At 51.6% G+C, this 25,636-nt stretch overlaps 1 protein-coding gene across 4 annotated transcripts in view; it reads right to left on the minus strand.

Annotated features, from left to right (window-relative positions):
• Positions 1-280: 280 nt before the first annotated feature.
• Positions 281-25,636, minus strand: part of STXBP1 (syntaxin binding protein 1) — a gene marked incomplete at both ends in the record, with an annotated part of 78,122 nt that continues 52,766 nt past the window's right edge. For 2 of the 4 annotated variants that reach the window (XM_080708437.1, XM_080708436.1), the window contains 10 exons: positions 281-363; positions 8,411-8,565; positions 10,786-10,871; positions 13,894-13,995; positions 16,375-16,484; positions 17,302-17,440; positions 19,693-19,773; positions 20,412-20,477; positions 23,394-23,454; positions 25,042-25,149. In XM_080708437.1, coding sequence (XP_080564563.1) covers positions 281-363; positions 8,411-8,565; positions 10,786-10,871; positions 13,894-13,995; positions 16,375-16,484; positions 17,302-17,440; positions 19,693-19,773; positions 20,412-20,477; positions 23,394-23,454; positions 25,042-25,149 — 991 coding nt within the window. Of the gene's footprint in view, positions 364-6,674; positions 6,785-8,410; positions 8,566-10,785; positions 10,872-13,893; positions 13,996-16,374; positions 16,485-17,301; positions 17,441-19,692; positions 19,774-20,411; positions 20,478-23,393; positions 23,455-25,041; positions 25,150-25,636 lie in introns of those variants that run through there. The other 2 variants (XM_080708435.1, XM_080708438.1) reach the window with 2 other exon arrangements.

The raw sequence follows: 25,636 nt of genomic DNA on the forward strand, positions 1-25,636 counted from the left end.
ATCATAAATAACGGGGAGGAGTCCACTTGTTCCAAAGAGTCCAAAAACTTCTGCAGCGTGTCACTCGGACATGAACTTCTCCTTGTAGGATACATATATAAGATGCTCTTTTTATAAAACACAATGCATTATTCTCTTTTGCTTCAAACGAGAAGAGGGCGTCATTACACACGGGAACGCAGGCGGCGAAGGCCAGCCAGGGCGTGCAGGGCTGGGAGACGGTAAAGTGACAGGCGTCAGGCCGGGGGAGCTTCGGGCGCTGTGGGAGGGGCGGCTTATTTTAACTGCTTATTTCTTCATCTGTTTTATTCAGTTTCTTCAGCGTGTCCAGCAGTTTCTGTGGGGTGAGAATGTGCGTGGACCCTGGGGGAGGCAGAGAGGTCAGTGAGCTGCGACCCTGGCCTCCAGTGGTTTCCCTTCTGCCTTCCCCGTCTGTGCCTGTTCTCCTCCCCACCCAGGTCTGGATCCAGTGGAGCGGGCTGGGGCTCGGGCTAGGGCGGGGGACCTGGGCCCCTGTCACAACAAGCCTGGAGACAGGGCTGTGGCTAAACAAAACACACCCTGGGCTCTGGCAGGCCCCAGGCTGTCACAGGAGCAAGCACGGCACCATCAGAGCCCAGTGCCACCTGCCGGGTGATGGGGTGGCTTCTCCTCTCTCGCGCTCAGGGGAAGTCAGGGAGAAAACTTTCAGGGAGAAGTTTTCAGGGGCCAGGGGAAAGGTTAAGAATGGGGCCCCTGATGGTAGAGGACCGTGTGTAGAGAGAGTGGTGGCTGGCAGGGAGGCGGGGGTGGCCGAGCCCCTGGGACCCCCTGACTGCACTGCCCAGGTGCTGGGACCTCAGGTGTGCGAGGGAAAGGGCGGGGACCTGAGGCCTTACCTTGCAGAGACCGCGCATTGTAAGAGGTTAGAAATGCTTGCAAAAGTTTAAGCTAATGGAATTAGATATATTTCTAGTGCAAAAGTAAAAAAATAAGAAATAAAAAACATGAAGAAGGCCTCTTTCATAAGGAGAGAGAGATCTAGTAAGTACAGTAAAAATGATGCATGGACCGTGTGGTTTGGACATGGACTGAACCAAACAGAACGGCAGTGACGGGCGGCGTGTGAGCAGGAGGCCTGCACGCATGCAGCAGCGAACTCCAAAGAAAGATCCTGGTGGGCGAGAACTGAACAAAAGATCCGTGCTTGAAAATGTGCCTCCCTGGAGGCCTGGGCGAGGCCTGGCCCTGTGGGAGAGGGAGCAAACACCCCACGCCAGATTTGCATCCAAGGGCGGGCAAAAGGCAGCATGGCTGGCTTGCCGGGCGCGACTCCAGCACCAGGGTCCTGTGCCCTGCCGGCTACTTGCTTGGCTGACCTGGGGCCTTCGTGGCCCGTCCAAACCTGCAGGAAACGTGCCACACCCTCTCTGGTGTGAGAGGTGTCTTCCACTATTCCGTGGTCTGCAGATCAAGCCCGTCCTCCCGCTCCTTGGCCTCTCCCCAGGGCTGCCCAGCCTGCCTTGGCCCCTGCGCTCTCCCTGCAGACCTGAGGCTCCTCAGCAGGTGTGATGCAGGGCTCAGGAGCACACTCCCTCCTTACACCAGTCCTCCCCCAGAGGCCCGCTCGCTTCTGTGAGCTTACCAGTCATCCTACTAATCCTGAAGGAGCTCCCAGGCTGCCCTACCAATGAGAGCAAAGGACACAGGTGTGCCCCAAGTCCTACAGCATGAGCCACTGCAGACCAGGGCCTTCCGGACCCCGAGACAGCTGTGGGCACGGACACTGAATGTCAGCCTCCGCATATGGAGGGTGGGCCGAGTGGGAAGAGTGCCGGTGCCACAGAACAAGGGCCCAAGCCTGCTCCCAGCTCCCCACTGGGTTCCAGGAAACAAGGAGGCAGACTGGACCTCCAGGACAAGTCTAGGGGCTCCTCTGATCAGATGCCTATTCCAAAGTGTTCCCCAGCTTTTTACATGCAAATTCAGGATTTGCAGGAAGCCAAATAGAGGTTGAAGAGTCTATGCTCTAGAAGTTTCTATTATCTGATCACTGACCATTTGGTATTCCGGGTCTTGACTGAAGAACAATGTAGGTGTGAACCTTGGGGACAGCAGTGAGGCTTCTAGGACCCTCAGCCACAGGCGTGTGTTGGGTCTCTACTCACACCTGATTCGTGTGTGGCACTGGGGATTGAACCCAGGGGCATTCTACTTCTGAGCTACACCTCCAGCCCTATGTTATTTTTATTTCAAAACAGGGTCTCACTAAGTTGATGAGTCTCACTACTTATTCAGCCTGTCCTCGAACTTCAGATCCTCAGCCTCCCAAGTACCGGGATTATAAGCATGCACCACCGCACCTGGAACTTGGTTTCTTTAAAAAGAGCAGGCTGAGCCGGGCGTGGTGGCGCACACTTGTAATCCCAGCATCCGGAAGGCTGAGACCGGAGGATCACGGTTCGTGGACAGCCTCAGCTACTTAGTGAGGCCCTCTGCAACTCAGTGAGACCCGGTTTCAAAATAAAGAATAAAAAAAAAATAGGGCAGGGGGTGTAGCCCAGAGGTTGAATGCCCCTGGGTTCCAGACCCGCAAAAAAAAAAAAAAAAAAAAAAAAAGAGTAGGCTGGTTGGTATAAATCCAAATCATGTGAAAGCTGGTTCTTGACACCTGATAATCTGTCTTGTTTTAATGGTGTCGATCAAACTTTCCACCACTAGAAACACTGCGCGCCGAGCCGGGCAAGTCCACAGCCACACCGCGCAGGCGCTTTCATTCTAAACACACAGGGGCTGGCCATGGCGCGCTCCAGAAGAGGACAGCGGCAGGGGCTCCGCTGCCCTGCGGGGCCCTCCTACTCCACACAGATGGATGATGATGAGGTGGGAGCCGTGGTCTCCAAAAGTGAGCTGTATGCCTACCCTTAACCCGCTCTTCCCTTCCCCTCGGCTCCCAAACCCAAATGGCTAGCTAGACATTTTCAAAGCCCTGGGCCAGACACAGCAAGCTCTGGGAGGACAAAATCCTTTGCTGTCCATGGAGAGAATATGGACACCAACGCTGGCTGATCCAGTTGTCCCTGAGTGGGCTGGAACAGATCCACCGACAGAATGCCCAGGAGGCGCCTGACAATGTGCGTGTGTGTGTGTGTGTGTGTGTGTCTGTGTGTGTGTGTGTCTGTGTGTGTGGTACTGGGGGTTGAACCCAGGTGCATTCTACCTCCGAGTCACACCCCTAGCCTTATTCTTTATGTTAAAACAGGGTCTCACTAAGTTGTGCGGGGCCTCAGTAAGTAGCGGAGGCTGACCTTGAGCCCACAAGCCTCCTGTCTCAGCCTCCCAAGCACTAGGGTTACAAGCGTGCGCCACCACGTCCGACTCAGTGTGCGTTTTTAAAGAGCCAGCTGAGCTTCGTGAAGAGCCGGGTCTGGGTCAGTGACCGGCCCACCCGTCCAAGGTGGCAAGGGAGAAGGCCAGAGGGCGGAGGGCTTGCTCAGGGTGGGCTGGGCACGGTGGGGCTCTTGGCCTCTCAATTCTGGGCACGCTGGGGCTTCTAGGAGGGGAGGGGTTGTTCAGTGATGCTTCCCAGCAGCTGGCTCTGAGCACAGATCCAAACTGAGTCCACCAGACAGGAAACTGACCTGCCCCCAATCTGGAATAAAGCAAAATATGCAAACACAAGGTTTCCTCGCAAGGGGCACGTGCCGCAAAGGAGAGCCAAGCCAGCCTACTTCCCTCCCTCGCCTGCCTAACAGTCTCTCCCACAGTCCCTTGAAATTTGTTTTTAGTCTAATCAACAAAAGAGGTTAACATCTACACAAGACGCATCACCTCACAGACAATTTGGAGGCATGGCTGGAGGAGACCAAGACAAGGCTTGGTGGAGTCTGGGCTCCAGCCGTCCACACTGGCTCCCTTTGCCCAAGACTCGGGGGAGCTGCCTGGTGACAGGACAGAGAGGGGCCGGTGGACAGAGCAAGGCACTGCACCCACAGGCTCCCACTCACGGCTGGGCAGGACTCTTCTCTTAAAGACAAGCTGCTACACAACCGATACTGAGGAGAAGGCTCAAGACGGTCTGCGCCGTTCTACCCCTCAGTCACGGGGGCCTCACCAGGAGGCCAGGCCAGAGTTCCGTCTGCTCCCTGACCTTGCTGGAGTGACAACTCGCCTCAACCGGGCTCCGGAGAACCCAAAGCTGCTCTGCAACTACTTCAGAAACCGAGAATATACAACTAAGGTCTATTCCTTCTTTCTCTTTCTCTCTCTCTGTGTTGGCAGGGCCCCTGGGACACTGCTGATCGAATATAAAATAAAGGAAAAGGCTCTGCAAAGGAGAGCTTCTTTGGAAGCAGGCAGCCCCAGAATGAACACGAGCAGGGGCCCTTGGAATGCAAGTCTTCCAGCCCCGCAGTGACCTCTGTCACTATAGTCTTGCCTGAACATCTGTGTCCTCCTACAAGTCTTCAGTACGTCATACAGCAAACGCTACCCACCTACCTCCAAATGCACACACAGCCACATCTCTGATTTTTTTTTTTTTTTTTTTTTTGGTGCTGGGGATTGAGTCTAGAGGCGGGCTACCCCCGAAGAATTACAACCCAGCTTTTTTTACTTTTTGTTTTTAAACAGGGTCTCACCAAGTTCTGAGAGTCTCACTAAGTTGCTGAGGCTGGCCTCAAACCTGTGACTCTCCCGTCTCAGCCTCCCAAGTACTGGAATTATAGATGTGCACTACGAGGCCTGCATCAGAGGTTTTTGATTTAACGGCCTATCAAGGTGCCTTTAAGGAATGATTTTGTTCCTGCCTTTATGACAGAGCACCATTTCTTTATATAAGAAATATATTCTGAAATTATCTAGCCAAAGTTCCAATGGGTCATTCCCCTGAGATTCACCAGAGAGAACCAGATGTACTGGTTCAAAGCATTGATCTGCACTGCTGGATTGTAGGCTGTCAGAGCTCAAAAGGGCCTCGGGGTGCCACACTACAGCCTCCCTGTGCTTGCATGCTGTGGCCCAGAGAGTAGGGGTGACTTTCTAGGTCACACAGGTGTTCACAGAGGAGCAGGGCTAGAGTCCAGGCCTGGCTCCAAGTCCAGACCTCTCTCCACTGCTTAGAGGAGCTCTTACTCCATGATTCACAGGGCCACGTCTCAGCTGAGGGCAAAGGAGAGTTTTCCGTGTCCATCATTAATGTTATACAAGGTCAGGTACCCGCAAGGTAGCCCCATGACAAAGCTGAGGAGTTACTAATGCTGTGATGGGGGGCTTCCCATCGGCCTCCACTTACACACCACAGTGAAGGTGAGAGAGGGCAAGGAGTGGGAGTGATGCCAACAAAAGGGGCATTGTTACCAAACAGACAAGGGCCTCCTGGGGAGCGAGCCAGCATCTGGGAGAGAGATGGTGCTCTTAAAAGCTAAACAGAAGCCGGGCGTGGTGGCGCACGCTTGTAATCCCTGTGCTTGGGAGGCGGAGACAGGAGGATCGCACTGGTTTGGAGCCAGCCGTGCTGGCTTAAGCGACCCTGTTTCCAAATAAAAAATATAAAATATGTCTGGGAGTGTAGCCCGGAGGTAGAAGGGCTTCCAGAAACTCCAGTACCACACACACACACACACACACACACAAACACACACACAAAAAAAGCTAAACAGAATAAAGAATGTGTTTCTCAGCTGGGCGTGGTGGCACACGCTTGTAATTCCAGCATTCGGGAGGCTGAGACAGGAGGATCATGGTTCGAGGACAGCCTCAGCTACATAGTGAGGCCCTCTGCAACTCAGTGAGACCCTGATCAAAATAAAGGATGAAAAATAGGTCTGGGTGTGTAGCTCTGAGGTAGAATGCCCCTGGGCTCCATCCCCAGTACTGGGGGAAAAAAACTGGGTTTCTCCAGAAAGGTTCTAGACCTTACCAAGAGACTTGAAAGGAAGAGAGGTGTGATTCCTGACTGGAAAGATCTGCGGGAGCATTAAAAGCAATCTCCTAGCAAGGAATGACTAGTGCGCAGGACAGGAGCGAGAGCGCCTGTCGCGAGGCCTGGAGTCCCCGGCCACAGTGGGCGGTGGCCGGCCACCCCTTGGAGCTGGTCCCTTGGGAAGCGCCTGTCCTAGGAGTGTCTTCACAAGTCGGCCTCTGACCTGGAGTCTCCGTGCCGGCTGCCGGCTGAGCCTCTTTCCCTGCAGGGCATCACGGATCCCCACGGCTGCCCTCTGGCTGTGCCTTCCCCTGCCTGTCCCGCAGCCTCCTCTCAAGATCCTGAGCCACGCCCCACCAGGCTGCTGAGCGTCCCTGTGGCTGCCCACTAGCTCACTCCTGGGCGGGCAGGCTCGGGCAGCTGCCTCTTCCGGCTACCTCTCAGCCACTGTCACTGTGGTTTAACCCCTGGCTGCAGCTGTCTGGCTGCACAGCGTGTCACCCAAGGCCGTTGTGAGCTGGCGGGTGGCGCCCGCAGGGTTCAGGGCAGGGCCCAGAGGGCAGCACTGGACACATTTTCAATCGGTATTGAGAACTGCAAGCATTTTCTTGTTAAAAGAAAAAAAAAAAAAAAAAAAAAGAAACTCAAAAAGAAAAAAAAAAAAAGAAAGAAAAGAAAAAGAAAAAGAGTGACGGAATAATCAAAGAAAACCCTTCAGAGCGGAAGAGTTTCTTTTCTGTAATAAGCTGCTTTTACTTTGTTTCTTTGGCTCTCACTCCATTGTTGGAGCCTGATCCTCAAAAGATACCCTAGAGGACTCCCTGAAGTCGGGGTGTCTCAGGTCCATGAGAAATTTGGTGGGAGTAAGAATATGAGTAGAACCTGTGGGAGAACAGAGGCCAGCTGACTGCTTGAACAGAGGAACGTTACAGGAACATGCCAACGCGGGCCTACCCTTTACGCAGCCAATGAGGCGTGAGGAAGCGAGACACACGCGCACGGCACACACAAGCGCATGCGCACACGTGGCAGGGCGGCAGGGCGTGGGCATGCACGAGCCGGTGAGGCCACACAGCGGACGTCGGCTGCGGCGCGAGGCTCCTCTAGGAACCTACATGGGCAGCGTTCTCCTCTCCCAGGTTTCCACCTCCCCACCCGGAGCTCAAGGCAGGTCTGAAAGGAAGAGGACATCTACAGCCCGAGCCTGGCTGTGACAGCCTCTGTCCAGGAGAGCTGTGTTTGAGCTCAGAATGACCCACACATCCATGCAACACTTAGGCAAGCGGCACACAGAAAGCAGTCACCGAGGCCTACACCACACAAAGGGAGACAGTTATGGGAGCACCGGTGACCAGACGCGAGGCCCGAGGGTGAGGAGGACGTGCACTCTCCCCATGGCGTGGTGGGAGGGGCTGGCAGCCCCATCCATCCTGATGACCCAGGAGCGCCACACGGGTGGCTTGGGGTGCTCTGGCTGGGCCGTCCCTGGCTGGGATAGTAACTTGACCGTAGTGGGCATCTACGGGTGGAGGCCAGACAGCCTTCCCGGCTGGGCAGCCCTGGCCTCGCCTGCAGCAGTGCACATGGAAACGGCCTGTGAAGCTGCCTCAGACCCTAGAGTGTACTTCCATTTGGGTGCACTGCACAGCTCTTTTCCAAAGGGAGACAGAGCCCCGGGCCCAAGTCTTGCTCCGTGTGGATGTGTTCCCACTGTGGCGGAGCCTGGCCAGGGCGGTACATGTGATGCTCCTGCCAGTAAGTGTCAAGAGGGACCTCTGGACAGGTGCAACCCCATTCATTAAGGGCAAGATGGGACAAAAGGAGGGCGTCTGGAGGAAGCCTCTATCTCAGCCCACTCTCCCCTCCAGGTCTAGGAGCAGCAGCAGCTCCCGAGCCATGAAGGAGGAGGCTCCCGCTGTGTAAGAGCTGCCACGTGAGCTTCTCTTTTGGAAACTAACATGAAACGCTAGAAAGGGTCCTGCAGAATAGAAAGGGTAGCAACTGGTTGGGGACCCAGCCATCAGGCTGGTGGGTCTCAGGCTGATTTACTCACACTGTCCAGCACCCCAGCAGGTGGTGGGATGACTCCCGGCAGGCTGCAGAGCGCCTGGGGCGCGAGGCCCGATGCTGGGACATGTAGCTTCCATCCCAAGGCCTAGCTGCAAGTGTGGGTTGGAGGCCTGCCTTGCTGGGTAAGGGAAGGGTAGCCCGCAGAGGCTGCCACTCACTCAAGCTGGCCCCATCTGATGCAGCCTGGGGCAAGTGTGAGCCTGAGCCTGCGGGCCTCTATGAGCAGGGCCTGCCCGCCTCGTGACGCTGCCTCTCAGTGAAACACAAGGGCAGGCGTGAGGAAAGCCCTTCGCCCCTTTAGCTTCTGCCGCCCACATCTATCTCAGACCGAGTGCTGCGGGGCAGTGGAGGGCCCGAGACAGAATGCGACACCAAAGCGTGGGATGGAGTCGCAGTGCGGGAGGCAGCTCCCTCCTCCTGGGCACGTGCACCACTCACCTATCAGCACCTCCCACTTGCCGTTAGCCTGCGTCACCTCGTATGCGCAGCGCATCTCATTCAGGCTCACGCCCCCGAGGATGAAAATGATGAGGCGGGGGCCGCTGCGGTACTCCCCTGGGGCCTTATTCTTGTGCCAGTGCCCATAGCGGGCGCTGAGAGAGAACGAGAGAGATCAGTTAATGTCTGTCTGCACTTTACTTTTCAATGTAAGTTTAAGAGTCGTCTGTTATTTATTTATAGTTATTGATTCATTCACTTATGTATTTATTGCAGTACTGGGGATGGAACCCAGGGGAAGTCAACCACTGAGTGATACCCCCAGCCCTATTTTTTATTCTTTATTTTGAAACAAGGTCTCACTGAGTTGCAAAGGGCCTCACTAAGTAGCTTTGGCTGGCTGTGAACCGCGATCCTCCTGTCTCAGCCTCCCAAATGTTGGGATTACAAGTGCCATCACACCCGGCTATATTTATTTTTTGCAGTCCTGGGGATAAAACCCAGGGCCTTGCACACAGTAGGCGAGAGCGGTGACACTCACACATTCCCGGCCCGTGTGTCTGCGCTTAGTGTTTAGTGGCTATGTATACATTAGTTCCTACACCTGTGCCCAGAATAGAATCGACGTTTAGTCAGTGCTGGCTGAACGGACTGTGCTGAGTTTCTAAGCCATGTGTCTGGAGGGGAGTCGTCACGGGTGCCCTGCTGTGACCTTGTCGCTCTCCTAGAAGCATACAGGGCTCAGGATGTCGTGTGTCAGGAGCAGCTGCTGCCTCCGTCTTGATGCTTGTGCCGGTGTCACCCCAGAACACAGGTGTGCCTGAGCTTGTCGCCCGCTGCCAGTGAGCGGCGATGAGCCCCAGGGCAGCCAGGCTGCGCATGGATCCCCGAGCAAACACGTACAGTGCAGCTTTGTGCGCGGGGGCCTCTGCATCGTGTCCCCAGAGAGAGACAGCCCTTGCCCATCAAGAGCTGCTGTTTAACAGGGTGTGTGAGAGAGAAGATGGCCTGAACTGTGTTTGCCGGAGAAGGGCTCAGTGGTGGTGGTGCATGCTTGTAATCCCAGGACTTGGGAGGCTGAGACAGGAGGATTGTGCAGGTTCAAAGCCAGCCTCAGCTACTTAGTGAGGCTCTCTGTAACATAGTGAGACCCTGTTTCCAAATAAAATATAAAATAGGTCTGGGAGTATACTCCCAAGGTAGAAAGCCCTTGGGTTCCATCCCCAGTACCACACACACACACACACACACACACACACACACACACACACAATAAATAAAATTAAAAGTGAGAGAGAGAGGGAAGGGCTCAGTGCCTGGGGACAAGCTTGGGGGCCATGTCCAGGCCTCACTGGGGAGTCCATTTCTCATGGTCTTGTCCCTGAGTAGGGACTGGACCTGCTGTCCTCGACCAGCCTGGTTATAGTACTACTTGGGAGTTTGCAGTGTACTCCAAGTTTGGAAATAAATATGTTATCTCTGCTGCCATCAGAGGGGGTGCAATGCCAAGAGTGCCACCCGCGGGCCTCTGACCGAGGCCTGGCAAGCCTAACGGGAGACAAAGGGGCCTGAGAGGATGGGCGGGAGGGGCAGGAGGACGAGCACTGCACAGACACCCCATACTGTTTACCCATGTGTCGGCTGGTGGATTGTCTCCACACTTGAGCTGCTAGAATACCGGTGTATGGTTTTAAACAGAGTAGGCAGGGAAAAATCTGAGGTAACCCTTAAGACCTCAGAAGCTGGCATGGTGGCTCATGCTTATAATCTCAGTACTTGGGAGGCTGAGAAAGAAGAATCACAGGTTCACAGCCAGCCTCAGCTACTTAGTGAGGCCCTCCCCAAATTAGTGAGACTATGTTTTAAAATAAAGAATAAAAAACAGGGCTGAGGTTGTAGGTCAAAGGTAGAATACCCCTGGATCCAATCCTCAGTGACACACACACACACACACACACACACACAGGCTCGGCGACTTGGTAAGACCCTCTTTTCAGGGTTGGGGGTGTTGCTTGGAGGTAGAATGCCCTACGTACAATCCCCAACACCACAAAAAAAAAAAAAAAAGATCTGATGGAACTAAGAGGCAGGCTGTTCAGATAAATCTGGCTGCAGCTGATGTCAAGCAAAGGGAAAGAAAGGGCAAAGGCCCTGAGGCAGGAGCGGGCTGGCTGGTCCAAGGGCAAGCAGGATGATGGACTGAGGAAGGGAGTGTGTGGGTGGGCCGGCAAAGCGGGTGGTCGAGGTGGGGCCCGGTGGCCTGTGGCCGTGATGGGGGCCTCAGGAGGGTCCCCATGGGTCACACTGGCTCAGGCGAGGACGGCCCCATAGCTGACATTCAGCCAGACTCCCGCCCCGTGCCCACAGCGACCCACCTGACAGCGGTGGTGCTAAAGGAGGCAGAGGAGCGGGTGGAGATGTACGGGTAGTGCTTGGTGTCCAGCTTGTCCTCGATAGTGTCCTGAGGAGAAGGAAGATGGAGATCAGGCCTGCCATCTGTTTGGAGAGGGCGATGGAACCAGAGCAGCCCACACCAAGAGTAGAAGCCGGGCTCGTAGCGCCCAGGGCTCCCCCGATTGCTGCCACCGCCAGGGCCGCCTGCGCTGACGTGGGCCTGGAAGTCTGCTTTTTGAGTGTAAAAAGCAAAAGAGCACTAACTTTTCTTGTTTCTCTTCCAATATGCCCTCTTTCATCATCTTTCTGAGGTTACACATGTTGGATTCTGTCCACTGAATTCCTGATATAGGACACCAGCCTGGTGGAGATGAGATGTGGGCAGTCTCCCCTGAGATCTGTTTTGGTTTTGGTGGTGCTGGGGGTAAACCCAGGTACCTTCTACCTCTGAGCTATACCCCCAGCCCTATTTTTTACTTTTAGTTTTAAACAGGGTCTTGGTAAGTTCCTGAGAGCCTCATTAAGTTGAAGAGACTGTACTTGAACCTGCAATCCTCTGTCTTAGCCTCCCAAGTGCTGGGATTACAGGCATGCGCACCGCACCCAGCTTTTCCTAAGGTTTTTCAAGAGTCTAATTATCTGGTGGATGCCGGGCGTGGTGGTGCATGCTTGTAATCCCCGCACTTGGGAGGTGGAGACAGGAGGATCGCGCTGGTTCTCGCTGGCTTAAGAGACCCTGTTTCCAAATTAAAAAATATAAAAATAGGTCTGGGAGTGTAGCCCAGAGGTAGAAGGGCTTCCAGGAACCCCAGTACCACCAAAAAACAAAAAAAAAAACAAAAAAAAACCAGCCGGGCGTGGTGGCGCACGCTTGTAATCCCTGCGCTTGGGAGGCAGAGACAGGAGGATCGTGCAGGTTCGAAGCCAGTCGCGCGTGCTGGCTTAGGAGACCCTGTTTCCAAAAAATGTAAAAATAGGTCTGGGAGTGTAGCCCGGAGGTAGAAGGGCTTCCAGGAACCTCAGTACCACCAAAAAAAAGAAAGAAAGAAAGAAAGAAAGAAAGAAAGAAAGAAAGAAAGAAAGAAAGAAAGAAAGAAAGAAAGAAAATTATCTGGTGGGTGGGTTCCAGCTGTCCACTTCCCATGGCCTGGAAATCCAAATCCACCATCTGAAGCCTGGGTGGGGCAGAGAACAAGGAGGGCTGAGATGGGCTGACTTCACCTGCTCCACCAGGACAAGACATGTTATTGGTTTCTGGATGTTTCCTCTCCACCCATCCTTTTGGTTTGTGAGTTTTAAAAACTTGCTTTAAAAAATAAAGCGAGCTGGGAGTGGTGGCGCACACTTGTAATCCCCGCGCTTGGGAGGCTAAGACAGGAGGGCTGCACAGGTCCGAAGCCAGCCTCAGCTACTTAGTGAGGCTCTCGGCAACTTAGTGAGACCCTGTTTCCAAATAAAGTATAAAATAGGTCTGAAGTATACCCCTGGGTTTATCCCCCCCAGTACCACAAATAAATAAATAATAGAAAGTGAAAAGCCAGGCATGTTGGCCCATGTCTGTAATCCCTTTACTTGGGAAGGGAGACAGGAGGATCACAGGTTCAAGAACAGCCTCAGCAATTAGTGAGAATTTTTATCAATCTAGCAAGAACCTATTTCCAAATAAATAAAATCGGGCTTGGGGTGTAGCTTGAAAGTAGAATGCTTCTGGGTTCAATCCCCAGTAACACACACACAATAGGAAGCAAGGAGCCAGGTGTGGTACACGGTTACAACCCCAGTACTTGGGAGGCTGAGACAGGATTGAAAGTTCATGGCCAGTCTCAGCTACTTAGTGAGGCCCTCTGCAACTTAGTGAAACCATTTCAAAATAAAGAATAAAAAATAGGGATGGGGGGTGTAGTTCAGGGGTAGAATGCCCCTGGGTTCAATCCCCAGTTCTGCAAAAAAAAAAAAAAAAAAAAAAAAGAAGCCGACTCACTCTGCATTTAAAACATTGCTTTTAACATTAACTCAGCAGAATACCTGGGCTGCTATAAATTAATGAAGGGATCCTGGGCAAGTCCCTTCGTTCTCTGGACCCTTGTTTAGTTTTCCTGTTGGGTGCAGAAGTGGAACAGATTATCTCTGAATCCCCACCCCAAAGATCTAGCGCTGCAGGACTCTGCAGGTTTTCTTCCTGCTGTGAGAGAAGGGGGTGACAGCACAGCCGGCTGCGGGCAAGGCTCCGTGTCAGAGGACACGCCACGGCAGTCAAGGCGACAGGATAATCATAGGAGACGATGACCCCAAACTCTGAGCAGCACAGGTACCTGTAAGTTTCTCTGAAACTGAGCGTGGCAACACACGCTTGTAATACCAGTACTGTAAGGCTAAAACAGGAGGATTGCAGGTTTGAGGACAGCCTTAGTAACTTAGTGAGACCCTTAGCAACCTAGGGAGACTGTTTCAAACGAAAAAATAAAAAGGAGGTATAGCTAGGAGGTAGAGTGCCTCTGGTTCAAGCCCCAGTACCCCCGCCCCACTCATGCACACAAAGAAGTTGTTCCCATGTCGTGTGCCTCAAGATTCAGAGGAGGCCTTGGCCTGGTGCTGGGTGGCCACACAGGTGCAGCAGCACATGGACACTGTGGGCCTTGTGGGGAGGCGTCCCAGAGATGGGACGAGCTAGAACAGCAGAGCAGAGGTCTGGCTTGCTGTCACATGGAGGCTCTGGGACGGGAGCAGAGGGGGAAGGGCACGGCAGGGCGGGCTGCAGCCACTCTCTGAGGACCCTCCACACCCGGCTGAGGCATGGCACGCGGCAGTGTCCCCAGTGGAACCCAAGCGCCTCATCTGACCGTGGAGGTGCTGCTGTGGGCCTGGCTCCTGTGGATGTGCGCCTCTGAGCGGCTTTGTCCTGAGACAGGAGCAGCAAATGGCTCTTGGGATCTACACCTGGTCTACACCCAGCAGTCTCACGGTTCAGCTGAGGTGCACCAGGGGCTGGCAGCTCTGGAGGACTGGAGGCTAACCCTCAAGGGAAACCCAGGGGCATCACTGCCACCTGAGCAGGGAATGCTGGGGTACCGGGCGGGCCTGTCGCTCACCTCCATGATGTCCTTAATAATCGGGGTCCACCGTGAAAGCTGGTAGGTCTGCTCGCTGATGCGCTCCTTCCGCTCCGGCTTGCTCCTGCGGCGCAGTGTGGACTAAACGCAAGCACAGGCTAGGTCAGACTCTGAGTGAGCAGCCTCTCAGGCCTCAGTGACCTCTGCTGGCTCCTGGAAAGTCTCTCAAGCTCCCTTCAGAGTCGGCATTAGCAAACAGTGGTGAGGGAGGAAGTTCCCCCAGAATAGCCTCAAATGTGCTCCTTTTAGGAACCTGCAGCAAATGTGGCTCTTTGGAGTCAAGAAAAATGGCAAATGGGTCAAACAGATAAATGCCACTTAAAAAAAAAAAAACAGGTAAGGCCATGCATGGTGGCACACATTAGTAATCCCAGCATTCGGGAGGCTGAGACAGGAGGATCATGGTTTGCGGCCAGCCTCAGCTACTTAGGTCCCTTGTAACTCAGTGAGACCTGGTTTCAAAATAAAGAATAGAAAATAGGGCTGGGGATATAGCTCAGAGGTAGAATGCCCCTGGGTTCCATCCCCAGTACCGCAATAAATAAATAAATAAAAATAAAGATTAAGCCGGGCGTGGTGGTGCATGCTTATAATCCCCACGCTTGGGAGGCTGAGACAGGAGGATCACGCAAGTTTGAAGCCAGCCTCGGCTACTTAGTGAGGGTCTCAGCAACTTAGTGAGACCCTGTTTCCAAATAAAATATAAAATAGGTCTGGGAGTATAGCTCGGAGGTAGAAAGCCTCTGGGTTCCACCCCCAGTACCACCACAAAAAAAAAAAAAAAAAAAAAAAAAAAAGATTAAAAATAAAAAAAACCCAGGTAAGCTGGGCTGGGCATGGTGGTGCACGCTTGTAATTCTAGTACTCAGGAGGCTGAGACAGGACGATCGCAGCTTCACAGCCAGCCTCAGGTACTAAGTGAGGGCCCTCCACAACTTAATTTCAAAATAAAAGAATAATAGGGCTGGGAGTGTAGCTAAGAGGTAGAATACCTCTGAGTTCCATCTTCAGTACCCCCCCTCACACACACAAATATCCAGGTAGTTAAAAAAAAATTTGCTTCCCAGCATTTGGGAGGTCGAGACAGGAGGATCATGGTTTGTGGACAGCCTCAGCTACTAAGTGATGCCCTTTGCAACTCAGTGAGACCCTGTTTCAAAATAAAGAATAAAAAAATAGGGCTGGGGGTGTAGTTCAGAGGTAGAATGCCCCTAAGTTCTATCCTCAGTACTGAAAAAAAAAAAGTTTGCTATTACAGGAGAAAATTCTACTTTGGATATGACTTGGCGTTTTGTTTCATTTCAGTAGCATGGGTTACACTGACTGAGTCACCCAGTGCCATTTTGATCCCTCTGTGAACAAGGGTCTCAGAATGCCAGACCTGCTGGCTGCAGGCTTATGAGGCAGCGACGCGCCAAAGCCTGTCTGACACTCCAGTTCCTCTGCAGCTCTAGGCCTCTTAGCCCGTCCCACAGGCTGGCCGCCTAGAGGTGGAAAGCACAGTGGGACTCCTACAAGAGGGCTCGTTCTGAAGGATCCTGGGGGACCCCGCCCAGCTTCTCTCACAGCACAGCCGTGGCCAGGGGCCACCTGGACAACTCGCCTCACTCGGCTCTTGGCTGACCCCAGTGCTAGGATGGGGTGACAGAGAGCCGGCCTGAAAAGGCAGCCTTCTGATCCTCATGGGAGATGCTGAGTCCAAGGTATCAAAAGCTAAGGCCAGATGGGCTTTGAGATACAATGGGTGAAAGCAGGGTGCCTCCCGTCTTGGTTCTGCGCAGAGACGCTCAGCTAAGTGCAGCTCTTGGAAATGCAAGTCTATTTCCTGACTTTGCACCTTTATACCTTTATCACTCTGATTTTTTTTTTTTTTTTGGTGGTATTGGGGTTCCTGGAAGCCCTTCTACCTCTGGGCTACACTCCCAGACCTATCTTTATATTTTGATTTGGAAACAGGGTCTCTTAAGTCTGTGAGGCTGGCTTTGAACCAGCGCGACCCTCATGTCTTCGCCTCCCAAGCGCAGGGATTACAAGCATGCGCCACCACGCCCGGAGAAATAGGGTCTCTTAGGCCAGGGAGGCTGGCTTCAAACCTATGCAATCCTCCTGTCTCCGTCTCCCAAGTGCAGGGATTATAAGCGTGTGCCATCACGCCTGGCCAGCCCTATTTTTTAATTCTTTATTTTCAAACTGGGTCTCATTAAGTTGTAGAGAGCCTCACTAAGTAGCTGAGGCTGGCCGTGACCCTGCGATCCTTTTGTCTTGGGCTTCCAAGTACTGGGATCACAGGTGTGCATTACCACACCCAGATCATATCTCTCTGATTTTATCTGCTCTCTTTTGATGCTGAGTGTGGGTATGTGAGTGTATCATGAGAGGCCACCCATCAGTTAGGACAGAAGTAGATAGGCCAAGCCAGCCCACTGCCTGCCTCTCCCCCTCTGCGAAGCAGGCCCTTACATCCGTGACGATGGGCACGCCAAGGTGGGCCATGTTGGTGATGATCTCGCTGTCCTCTGGGGGGATCTGGGCATGCTGGATCAGCTTGTTCAGGTTTTCCTCGGTGATGCCTGGGAGCAAGAGACACCGGTCACTCACCCGACCGCTGCCCAACACCACACTCAGGAGCCCAGCCAGCTGCTTCCCTCGCCCTGCTCAGGGCTAACCTCAACTTGAGACAGGAAAAAAAAAATTCCAGTTCCTCCTGGGCCACTCTGCCCTGAGTGAGGACATTCAGACGCTGCCCCCTCATGGCCTGTACCTCCATACATCCTGGCCTCTCGGCAGCCCAACCCCAGCCTGCATCAAAGTCAAATTGAACCAGAGGGTCTTATTACCCATCTTTTGCACAACGGACACTTCTGAGTGACTGTGGTAGATAAAAATCAATTCTTTAAAGGCAGAGATTATAAATGTAATAAAAATTAAAAATATAGGTAGAGGTTGGGGGTGGTGGCACACACCTGTAACCTCAGTAGCTGGCAGGCTGAGACAGGACTGCAGGTTGGAGGACAGCCTCAGCAACATAATGAGACTGTCAGCAACCTAGTGAGGCTGTTTCAGAAACAAAATATAAAAAGGTCTGGGGGTCTTGCTCAGAGGTAGAACAGCCCTGGGTTCAATCCCTAGTTCCCCAGTACCAAAACCAAAACCAAAACCAAAGCAGACAGAGCTCTAGGAAACTGCTATAGAGCGCCCAGCCCCTCTATGTCACCCACGCTCCTTACTTCCTGGTTACTGAGATACTCAGCCCAAGCTGCAGCTGATCTGGCTACAGTACATTCTAGCCTGGGTCTGCTCCCCCTTCCCCTGTCCATATCTTCTGAACCACTTCTCCACTTGTTCTCCGCTCTCAGCACATCCCCTTCTATGCCACACCCTGCCTACCATTCTTCAAGAAGATGTAGAGGAGGATGATTCGGATTTTGTCGTAAGTGCTGACGTTGGCGTCCAGCAGGATGGGGACGATGGCCCTCATGGGGTCCTTGATCTTCTCCCCCTCGGCGTCAGTGCCCATCGCCAGGTCCTGAGGAAACACAGCTCACTGCTCCTTCTTTCTTTCTTTTTTTTTTTCACTACTGGGGATGGAACCCAGGGGCATTCTACCTCTGAGCTACACCCCCAGCCCTTTTTAGTCTTTATTTTGAAACAAGGTCTCACTGAGTTGCAAAGGGCCTCACTAAGTAGCTGAGACTGTCCTCCTGTCTCAGCGGGGATGACGCTGGGATCACAAGCGTGCGCCACCACGCCCGGCTTTCGCTGCTCTTATTTCCAGTAACATTCTAGACAAGGGCAGCTCTTAGAAGCTTTGCAGCATGGCTGGGCAGGCTGTGAGCAGGTCTCCCCGCACAGTGCACTGCGATTGGCATTGGTATCACCAGCACCACTTTCAACAGCCTCAGTGACAGCACACGAAAGCCCAGTTTCTCCTTCCAAAACTGGAAACCCCACTGATTCGCCACCTGTGTCAAGGTGGGCTGTCCCCTGCAGGTGAGCACCTGCACGCCCGTGCACGTGACGCACGTGCACGGTCAGGGCCCTTTAAAGGGATGCACTCCCCATCCAGGAAAGCTCTGGCATGTTAAGGTGCCTCTGCGTGGCTAGATCTTTCCGCTCCACTTCCCCTGGCATGGAAGGACATGTCTTTTGAGTTTTAACTACTGTAGGGGTTTAACCTCTGTTTTTAATCTTCCTACCATTTTTTCAAGAGTGAGAGAAGAAAGGGGGGTCCCAAACCTGCAAGTCCAAACTCAGGGAGATGGAAGAGAGCGGGGCTGACAAAAAGGCTGGAGGTGAAAGAGGCTGAAAGTGAGCAGTCCACTGCCCCTGCACCGCACGCGAGACACAGCCAGAGAGCGGCACGCTGCCCCAGCAAACCAAGAGCCATCTGCCCCAGGTCTGAGAGCCACAACTTCCTCTGTAGCTCTTAGGAGGCTGTCTGAGGTTCATTTTCTTAAGATCCAGGAGTCCATAGGAATGCTGACCCAGGGTGTCCCAGGCGGGTCTGAGGAAGGCTGGACGGCCCTTGCCGGTCCTCTCACCTCCACCCCACCCCAGCCTCGACGGATGCCTTCCAGCAGGACCCTGCCAGCCCTGGAAAGTGCAACTAGTTCAACAACACCTCTGGGCACTTCTGAAAAAATCTGAAGCCTCCAAAGATTAATCCCCAACGGCACCTTTACTGACCTGGGTAGAACCTGCTTTCTGGATGGCTGAGCTCTTTGGGGGTGGACATGCCAAGGTCATCCAAGAAATGGATGGTTATAGGAGGGTTACTTCTTGTAAAACAGATACCAACATAGGATGGATAAGGCTTGCAAAACTAAGTTGAGCCTGGCACATCAATCCAGAGGGTTTCAACTGTAGCTTCACACTGAGAACCTGAGTTGGTATTTTTCTGTGAAAAGAGACTTCCAGCTGAGGCTTCAGAATCTTCTGATGTCCCCTCTCTCTTCCCTTCAAAGTCGACACACAGGGGCTGGGGATATGGCTCAGTGGTAGAGCACTTGCCTAGCATGTGTGCCGGCCTGAGTTTGATCCCAGCAACTCAAAGGAGAGAGGGAGAGAGACTGACACACAGGGTTTGGGGGTGTAGCTCAGTAGTAAAGCGTGTGCTTCGCTCTGGATTCAATCCTTAGCACCACCACAAAAGGAAAAAAAACGGTCACATAGTTTAGTAATGTGACGCTTAAAGAACAGAGGGCCAGGTTTAGGCCTCCTCTATATAATACCTCTGAAAAGTGTGTCAGGACTGTGATTTCCTTTGTGCAAATGAGGAAAATAAAGCAGAGAGAAATCTGCACACTGAGCAAGCCAGAAACAAAGCCAGAGCTCAAATTCCAGCTCTCTGCTCCAGGCCCAGCCGTGCTCCGTGAGGCTGCGGGAGTGCTCCTGACCTGCTTCCGCACCGGCCTCTCTCAGCTCAGGCCTCCAAAGCCAGTCTGCCACAGCAGGAGGAAAACATTCATACGATAAAATTCAGCTGGCCCTGGCAGTAAGGCTCAGAACTGCCTATGACTCTCTTCAGCCATTTCGGGGAAGGCGGCCTATGGAAAGGGCCAGGCATGCAAACCCAAATGCACAGCACTCCAGACCAACCGTCCCTACCATCGGGGCAGAACCGCATTGGCCCCGCGCTGAGACCACAGGAAGCTGCAGGATCTCCACCGCTATTTCCTACGACTCTGCAGGATGTTCAAAGCCAAATGTTAAAAATCGGCTGGGTGAATGTGCGTGGTGGAAGACCTGCTGTGCAGAGAGAGAAGGAGCGAGCCCTACCTGCTCCACTCGGCAGAGTTTGTCTACTGTGCCCTGGTAGTGCTTCATGCAGTCCTCAGCAAGGTGCAGGTGGGTCGAATACTAGGAAAAAGCACAGGTGAGTCGGTGATTCCTACACGCACCGCACTGTGCTAGGCGCTACGGTGGCTCGCCTTACCCACACAATAAAGCGAGCACACAGACATCACAAGTAGAAGGCGTCACATGTCAGGAGACACGGTAAAGCCACGTTCTTAAAAAGTTGAAGGAAGGAGAAATGCTCTGGGAGAGTGGAGGTTTTCCAAGGTGTGCAGAGCTTGGACCCGCCCCTCAGTGGGGAGCTTGATTCCCCTCTCCTGCGTGTGGGCGGAGCCTGGAGACTCCTCGGAAGTGATGTGTGTGATGTTCCAGATCAGGCACAGAGGCCTCTCAGACCACTCACTCTGGGGGAAGCCAAAGGCCCCCAAGCACAGGGCTTTAAAGGCCAGCGTGGCAAGACACTGCGACACCCCCACCACAGTGGGGGAGCAGGAGGAATAAAGGAAGAGACAGAGGTAGAGGAAAAAGAAGGAATAGGAGACAGTTGTCTATCCCAGCCTTTCTTTCCTTTTTTTTCCTAATAAAAATCAAAAGATGTCTAAAAATCTGTAGATTTCAATTAATTGATGAGAAAATTCTCTGGGGAATTTTTTGCAGAGGAATTTTTTTTGGTTCAAATAGATTATTTTGGAGACCCATACCTTGCTGAGCTCTTTCTGGTACTGGGGCATCTTCTTCAGCATCTGGGACAAGTCCCGCATGGTGGTCTGTGAGGGAAAGGAGAGCACACGGTGTCACTCCAGCGGCCCCGATCTACACAGGGCTTTGCAAGGGTGGTGGGGCGGCCAGGAGAGCAGCCACACTAGACTTCCCACGCGCACGCTCTGATGCTCAGAGGGACTCTGCTAAACACAAGATCACACGTATTTAGATTTCTAGGCCTCTGGCTCAAAAAAATTATCGGTCAAAATGTCATGGCTACTGTACAAGTAGGACACTAAACACTAGAGTCTAGCAGTTATGATTGGCTTTGTTTGTTTTTTAGAGGATATCTCACTATGTTGCCAAGGTTGGTCTCAAACTCTTGGGCTCAAGTAACCCTCCTGCCTCTGATCCCCAAATAGCTGGGATTACAGGTGTGTCCACTGTGCCTGGCTTCAACCAGTTATGTTTTATTCTATGTTTACTGGATTAGGAGGTTGAGAAGCCAGATGTGGTAGTACACAACTATGGTCACAACTATTTGGAAGGGATTGGCTGAGGCAGGAGGATCATAATTAGAGGCCAGATTGAGTAACATAGTAAGACCCCATCTCAAAAAGAAAAAAAGAAAAACAAAAAACCAAGAGACTGTTTATCTATTCACTGCTTCTCTGCATACTCAGCCCAAGCACTCTTGACATCAAGTCTGCTCTTCGCCTGCAGCTGCCTAGACAGGTGGGATGCAGGGAGGTCAGAGATGGTGGGAGGCTGCACTCTGACAGGTGAGTTGGGGCTGTATTTTTTTTGTGTGTGTGGTACTGGGGGTGAAACCCAGAGGCTTTCTACCTCCGGGCTATACTCCCAGACCTATTTTATATTTTATTTGGAAACAGGGTCTCACTAAGTTGCTGAGAGCCTCACTAAGTAGCTGAGGCTGGCTTCGAACCTGTGCAATCCTCCTGTTTCAGTCTCCCAAGTGCGGGGATTACAAGCATGCACCACCACGCCCAGCAAGGGGCTGTATATTTTTTAACCATAGCACCCACCTAATCTCTCCTATTTATTCAACAACAACAACAAAAAAATTTTTTTTTTTTTTTGGCAGTACTGGGGATGGAACCTAGGGGCATTCTACCTCAGAACTATACCCCCAACCCAATTTTTTTTTTTTTTGGTGGTACTGGGGTTCCTGGAAGCCCTTCTACCTTCGGGCTACACTCCCAGACATATTTTTACTTTTTTTTTTATTTTGGAAACAGGGTCTCCTAAGCCAGGACACTCAGCTGGCTTCGAACTGGTGCGATCCTCCTGTCTCTGCCTCCCAAGCGCAGGGATTACAAGCGTGAGCCACCACGCCCGGCGGCCCAATTTTTTATTCTTTGTTTTGAAACAGGGTCTCTCTGAGTTGTAGAGGGCCTCACTAAGTAGCTAAGGCTGGCCACAAACCACAATCCTCCTGTCTCAGCTTCCCAAATGCTGAGATTACAAGCATGTTCCACCACACTTGGCTTCCAACAAAATTTTATTGGATTACCACTACACACCAGGTGCTATCAGGTGGATCTTCATGAAGCGAGCCAGGAAAGTTTCCCTGAGCCCAAAGCCAGGTAAGACTCAAGGCCAGAGGGCTCTTGCACGTCTGGAGTAAGAAAGTGGGGCCAAGCTGGGTGTGGTTAGGCATGCCTGTGATCCTAGTACTTGGGAGGTTCTTAGCAGTTGCTAAGTGAAAGCCTGTTTAAAAAAAAAAAAAAGTGGTAGTGGTGCTTGGGGTATAGGTCAGAGGTAGAATCCTCCTGGGCTCAATCCCCAGTAACACACACACACACACACACACACACACACACACACACACACACACATGGGGCAAGGACGTGAGAAGCGGAAAGGAGACAGAGAGGCCTGAGGCCCTGGCCTAGGAGTACATGGCCACCAAAAGGTAAAACTTTATTCTAAGGGGAACCAGGAGGCACTAAATAGTTGTAAAAGAGAAATAGAAAGAGACATAACCAGAGCCACACTTCGGTGAATCCCCTCCCTCAAATACGATGGGGATGCCACCTCTGACCAGGTAACAGGCCTTATAAGTCAGGCTATGAATTAGAGTTCCAACACAAGCTAAAAAAAAAATCTCATGGAAGTTGGGCATGGTGGTACACACTTGTAATACCAGTATTTTGGAAGCTAAGACAGGAAGATCATAGGTTCAAAGCCTTGGCAACTTTGCAAGGCTCTCAGTAACATAGTGAGACCCTGTTTCCAAGTAAGAAATAAAATTGGGCTGGGGGTGTAGGTTGGAGGTAGAATGCCTCTGGGTTTAATCGCAGTACCAAAAAAAAAAAAAAAAAAAAGAAAGAAAAAGAAAAAAAAGTCTCATGGCTCTTCTGTTTTAAAATGAACTAAAATAGCCAGGCATGTTGACACATGCCTGTAATCCCTGTACTTGGGAAACAAGACAGAAGGATCACAGGTTCAAGGCCAGCCTCAGCAAGTAGTGAGACTTGCATCAACCTAGTGAGACTCTGTTTCAAAAATAAGAAATAGCCATGGTGGTGGCGCATGCTTGTAATTTTAGTACTTGGGAGGCTGACACAGGAGGATCCGGATTCGTGGCCAGTCTCAGTTACTTAGTGAGGCCCTCTGCAACTTAGTGAGACCCTGTTTCAGAATAAAGAATAAAATTGGGCTGGAGATATAGCTCAGAGGTAATATGTCTCTGAATTCAATCTTCAGTACCACAAAAAAATAAAGTTGGGCTTGGAGTGTAGCTCAAAAGAGAGAGAGAGAAAGAGAAAAGAATTAAATTAAGATCCCAGACAGTGAATATTATTTCTCTAAGTAACAACAAAAGGCAGCTCTATCAACATAAAGAAACAGCTGCAGTTAAAAACATCAACTGGAGAGAGAAGAGGCTAGCCAGCCCCTGGAGCTCCCGAGAGCAGCGGGGTGGTTTCCAGGGCACTGGAGCACTGGCACGCACTTACCTTTTCTCCAGTATTCATCCTCTTGCTAGAAGAAAAGTCTTTGAGAGACCGGGTGACTTCCCTGGGAAATGGAAGGAAGCACATGTCATGCGCTAGCTTCCTTTAGAGTTTGTGGCAGCTTTCCTGCCTCTGAGGCAAGCATTGACAGTGTTTTCTAAGTGAAGAGAGATACACTGTTTTTCTCTTTCTTTTTTTCTTCTTTTTTTTTTTTTTTTTTTTTTTTTTGCAGTACTGGGGATGGAACCCAGGGGCATTCTACCTTCAAGCTACACCCCCAGCCTTATTTTTTATTCTTTATTTTGAAACAGGGTCTCACTAAGTTGCAAAGGGCCTCACTAAGTAGCTGAGGCTGTCCGTGAACCTCGATTCTCCTGTATCAGCCTCCCAAATGCTGGGATTACAAGTGTGCACCACGACGCCCAGCTGAGATACACTGCTTTTTATGAATATTTAAACCAGTGGTCTTGGTGTACTAGTGTACCAGGTGTTTCAAAGGGCAAAGAAGAAAATATCAAAGCTGTGTGTGAAAGCCCTGGACTGTCATCCCAACTACTCCTGAGACCGAGGCAGGAAGATGGAAAATTCTAGTCCAGCCTAGGTGACTTAGCAAGGCCTTATCTCAAAATAAAATAAAATGGCTGGGATATAGCTCAGTGGTAGAGTGTCCCTAGGTTCAATCCCCAGTACTATAAATAAGGAAGGGAGGGAGGGAGGGAGGGAGGGAGGGGCAGCTGTGGCAGAGAACTTGCCTAGCATAGGTTCAATCCCTAGTACCACACTGAGAAAGGGAAAGAAACCGCCTATTCATGTTTATCACACTCTTTTCAAATGTGTTTGAATATACATAATTAGACATATTTATGCTTGAAACACACACACATATATATTTGTTGAAAATATACATATGAGTGTACTAAAATGTACTGTCAATTCATAAGCAAATTTAATTTCTAGATACATGGGTCAATATTTTTAAGGTTGAGTGGTCGAAAAGGTTGGGAGATCGTTACTCTAAAGAGAGAACTACTAAGGTGAGTGCTGTCTCACTCCTCTGTGTGAACTTCCTCAGGATGTCACCAAGGCTATGTGGCAGAATGTGTCTTTGTAGAAAAGCAGACCAGTTACCTAGAGTTTAAAGGTCTTATAACACTGTTTAAATATTAGAAACATTCCAAAACATTTTCAGAGCAAGATACCTTTCTGTACAGACATCAGCTCTTGCTCAGAAACCACAGGCAAGCAGGGGGGCCCGCATGCCAGCTCTGTAAAAAGACAGATGGAACCGCATGCAGTGGTGCCCGGCTCTTCCAATGGAATGAACCGGCTTCCAATGTTTAATGTTTACTAAGCATTTTTTCTGCTGCGCGTGGTGGTGCACGCTTGTGATCCCAGTACTTGAGAAGTTGAGACAGGAGGAGCACAGGTCGAGAATAGCCTCAGCAAGTAATGAGATTCTCAACAATCTAGCAAGACCCTGTTTGGAAATAAAAATAAGAAATAAGGCTGGGGGTATAGTTCGGCAGTAGAATGCCCCTGTGTTCAAAATCCCTAGTACCACAAAAATAAGTAATTAAATAAATAAATAAGTAAAGAAGGGAGGGAGGGAGGGAGGGAGGGAGGATGAGTGGCGGGCAGGGCAGGCTCTTACTGGGACACCTCCGCGATGTGCTTGTGGCGCAGTGTTATCCACAGGTCGTCGTCCTCGTCCAGGAGCACTTCCTTCACCCGCGCCTCTCCAATGCCGCTCGTCTCATACCTGCAGAGGAGATGGGACTCGGGTGGCACCGCTGTCCACACAGTGCTCACCGACCCCTTGGTTTCTATGACAACAGCAAATACTCCTCGGCTGCCAGGTGAGCCTGTGACTCACGACGCAGCCGTCATCCGAGGTGCCAGTCAGGTCAGCTGGGGCCGTGGGAAAATGAGCTACAGTTTCTCAGGCAGAGACTCAGCCCTCTAAGCAAAGTCGATAAGCTAAAGCTTGATTTAATTTTCCAGGTCTGTCTCATATGAGCTCCTCAGAGCCACCTGGTTCAGGATGTGAGGTTGGGTTTCATGAGGGTTTAGTTACTTAGAGGAAAAAGGCAAAGCTCTCTGTGTGTCCTGCTCTGGAAAGGGCTAGGACATCATCCCCAACGTGTGGCACCTAGATGGTTCCAGCATCTACCTTCAGGAGGCCCTTGGTGTATTATTGTTTGGTGAGAAATAATGGGTGGCCGAAGGAAGCAAAAATTATAGGTATT

The sequence above is a fragment of the Muscardinus avellanarius genome (assembly GCF_963383645.1).
Source record: "Muscardinus avellanarius genome assembly, chromosome: 13".
Classification (NCBI taxonomy): Eukaryota; Metazoa; Chordata; class Mammalia; order Rodentia; family Gliridae; genus Muscardinus; species Muscardinus avellanarius.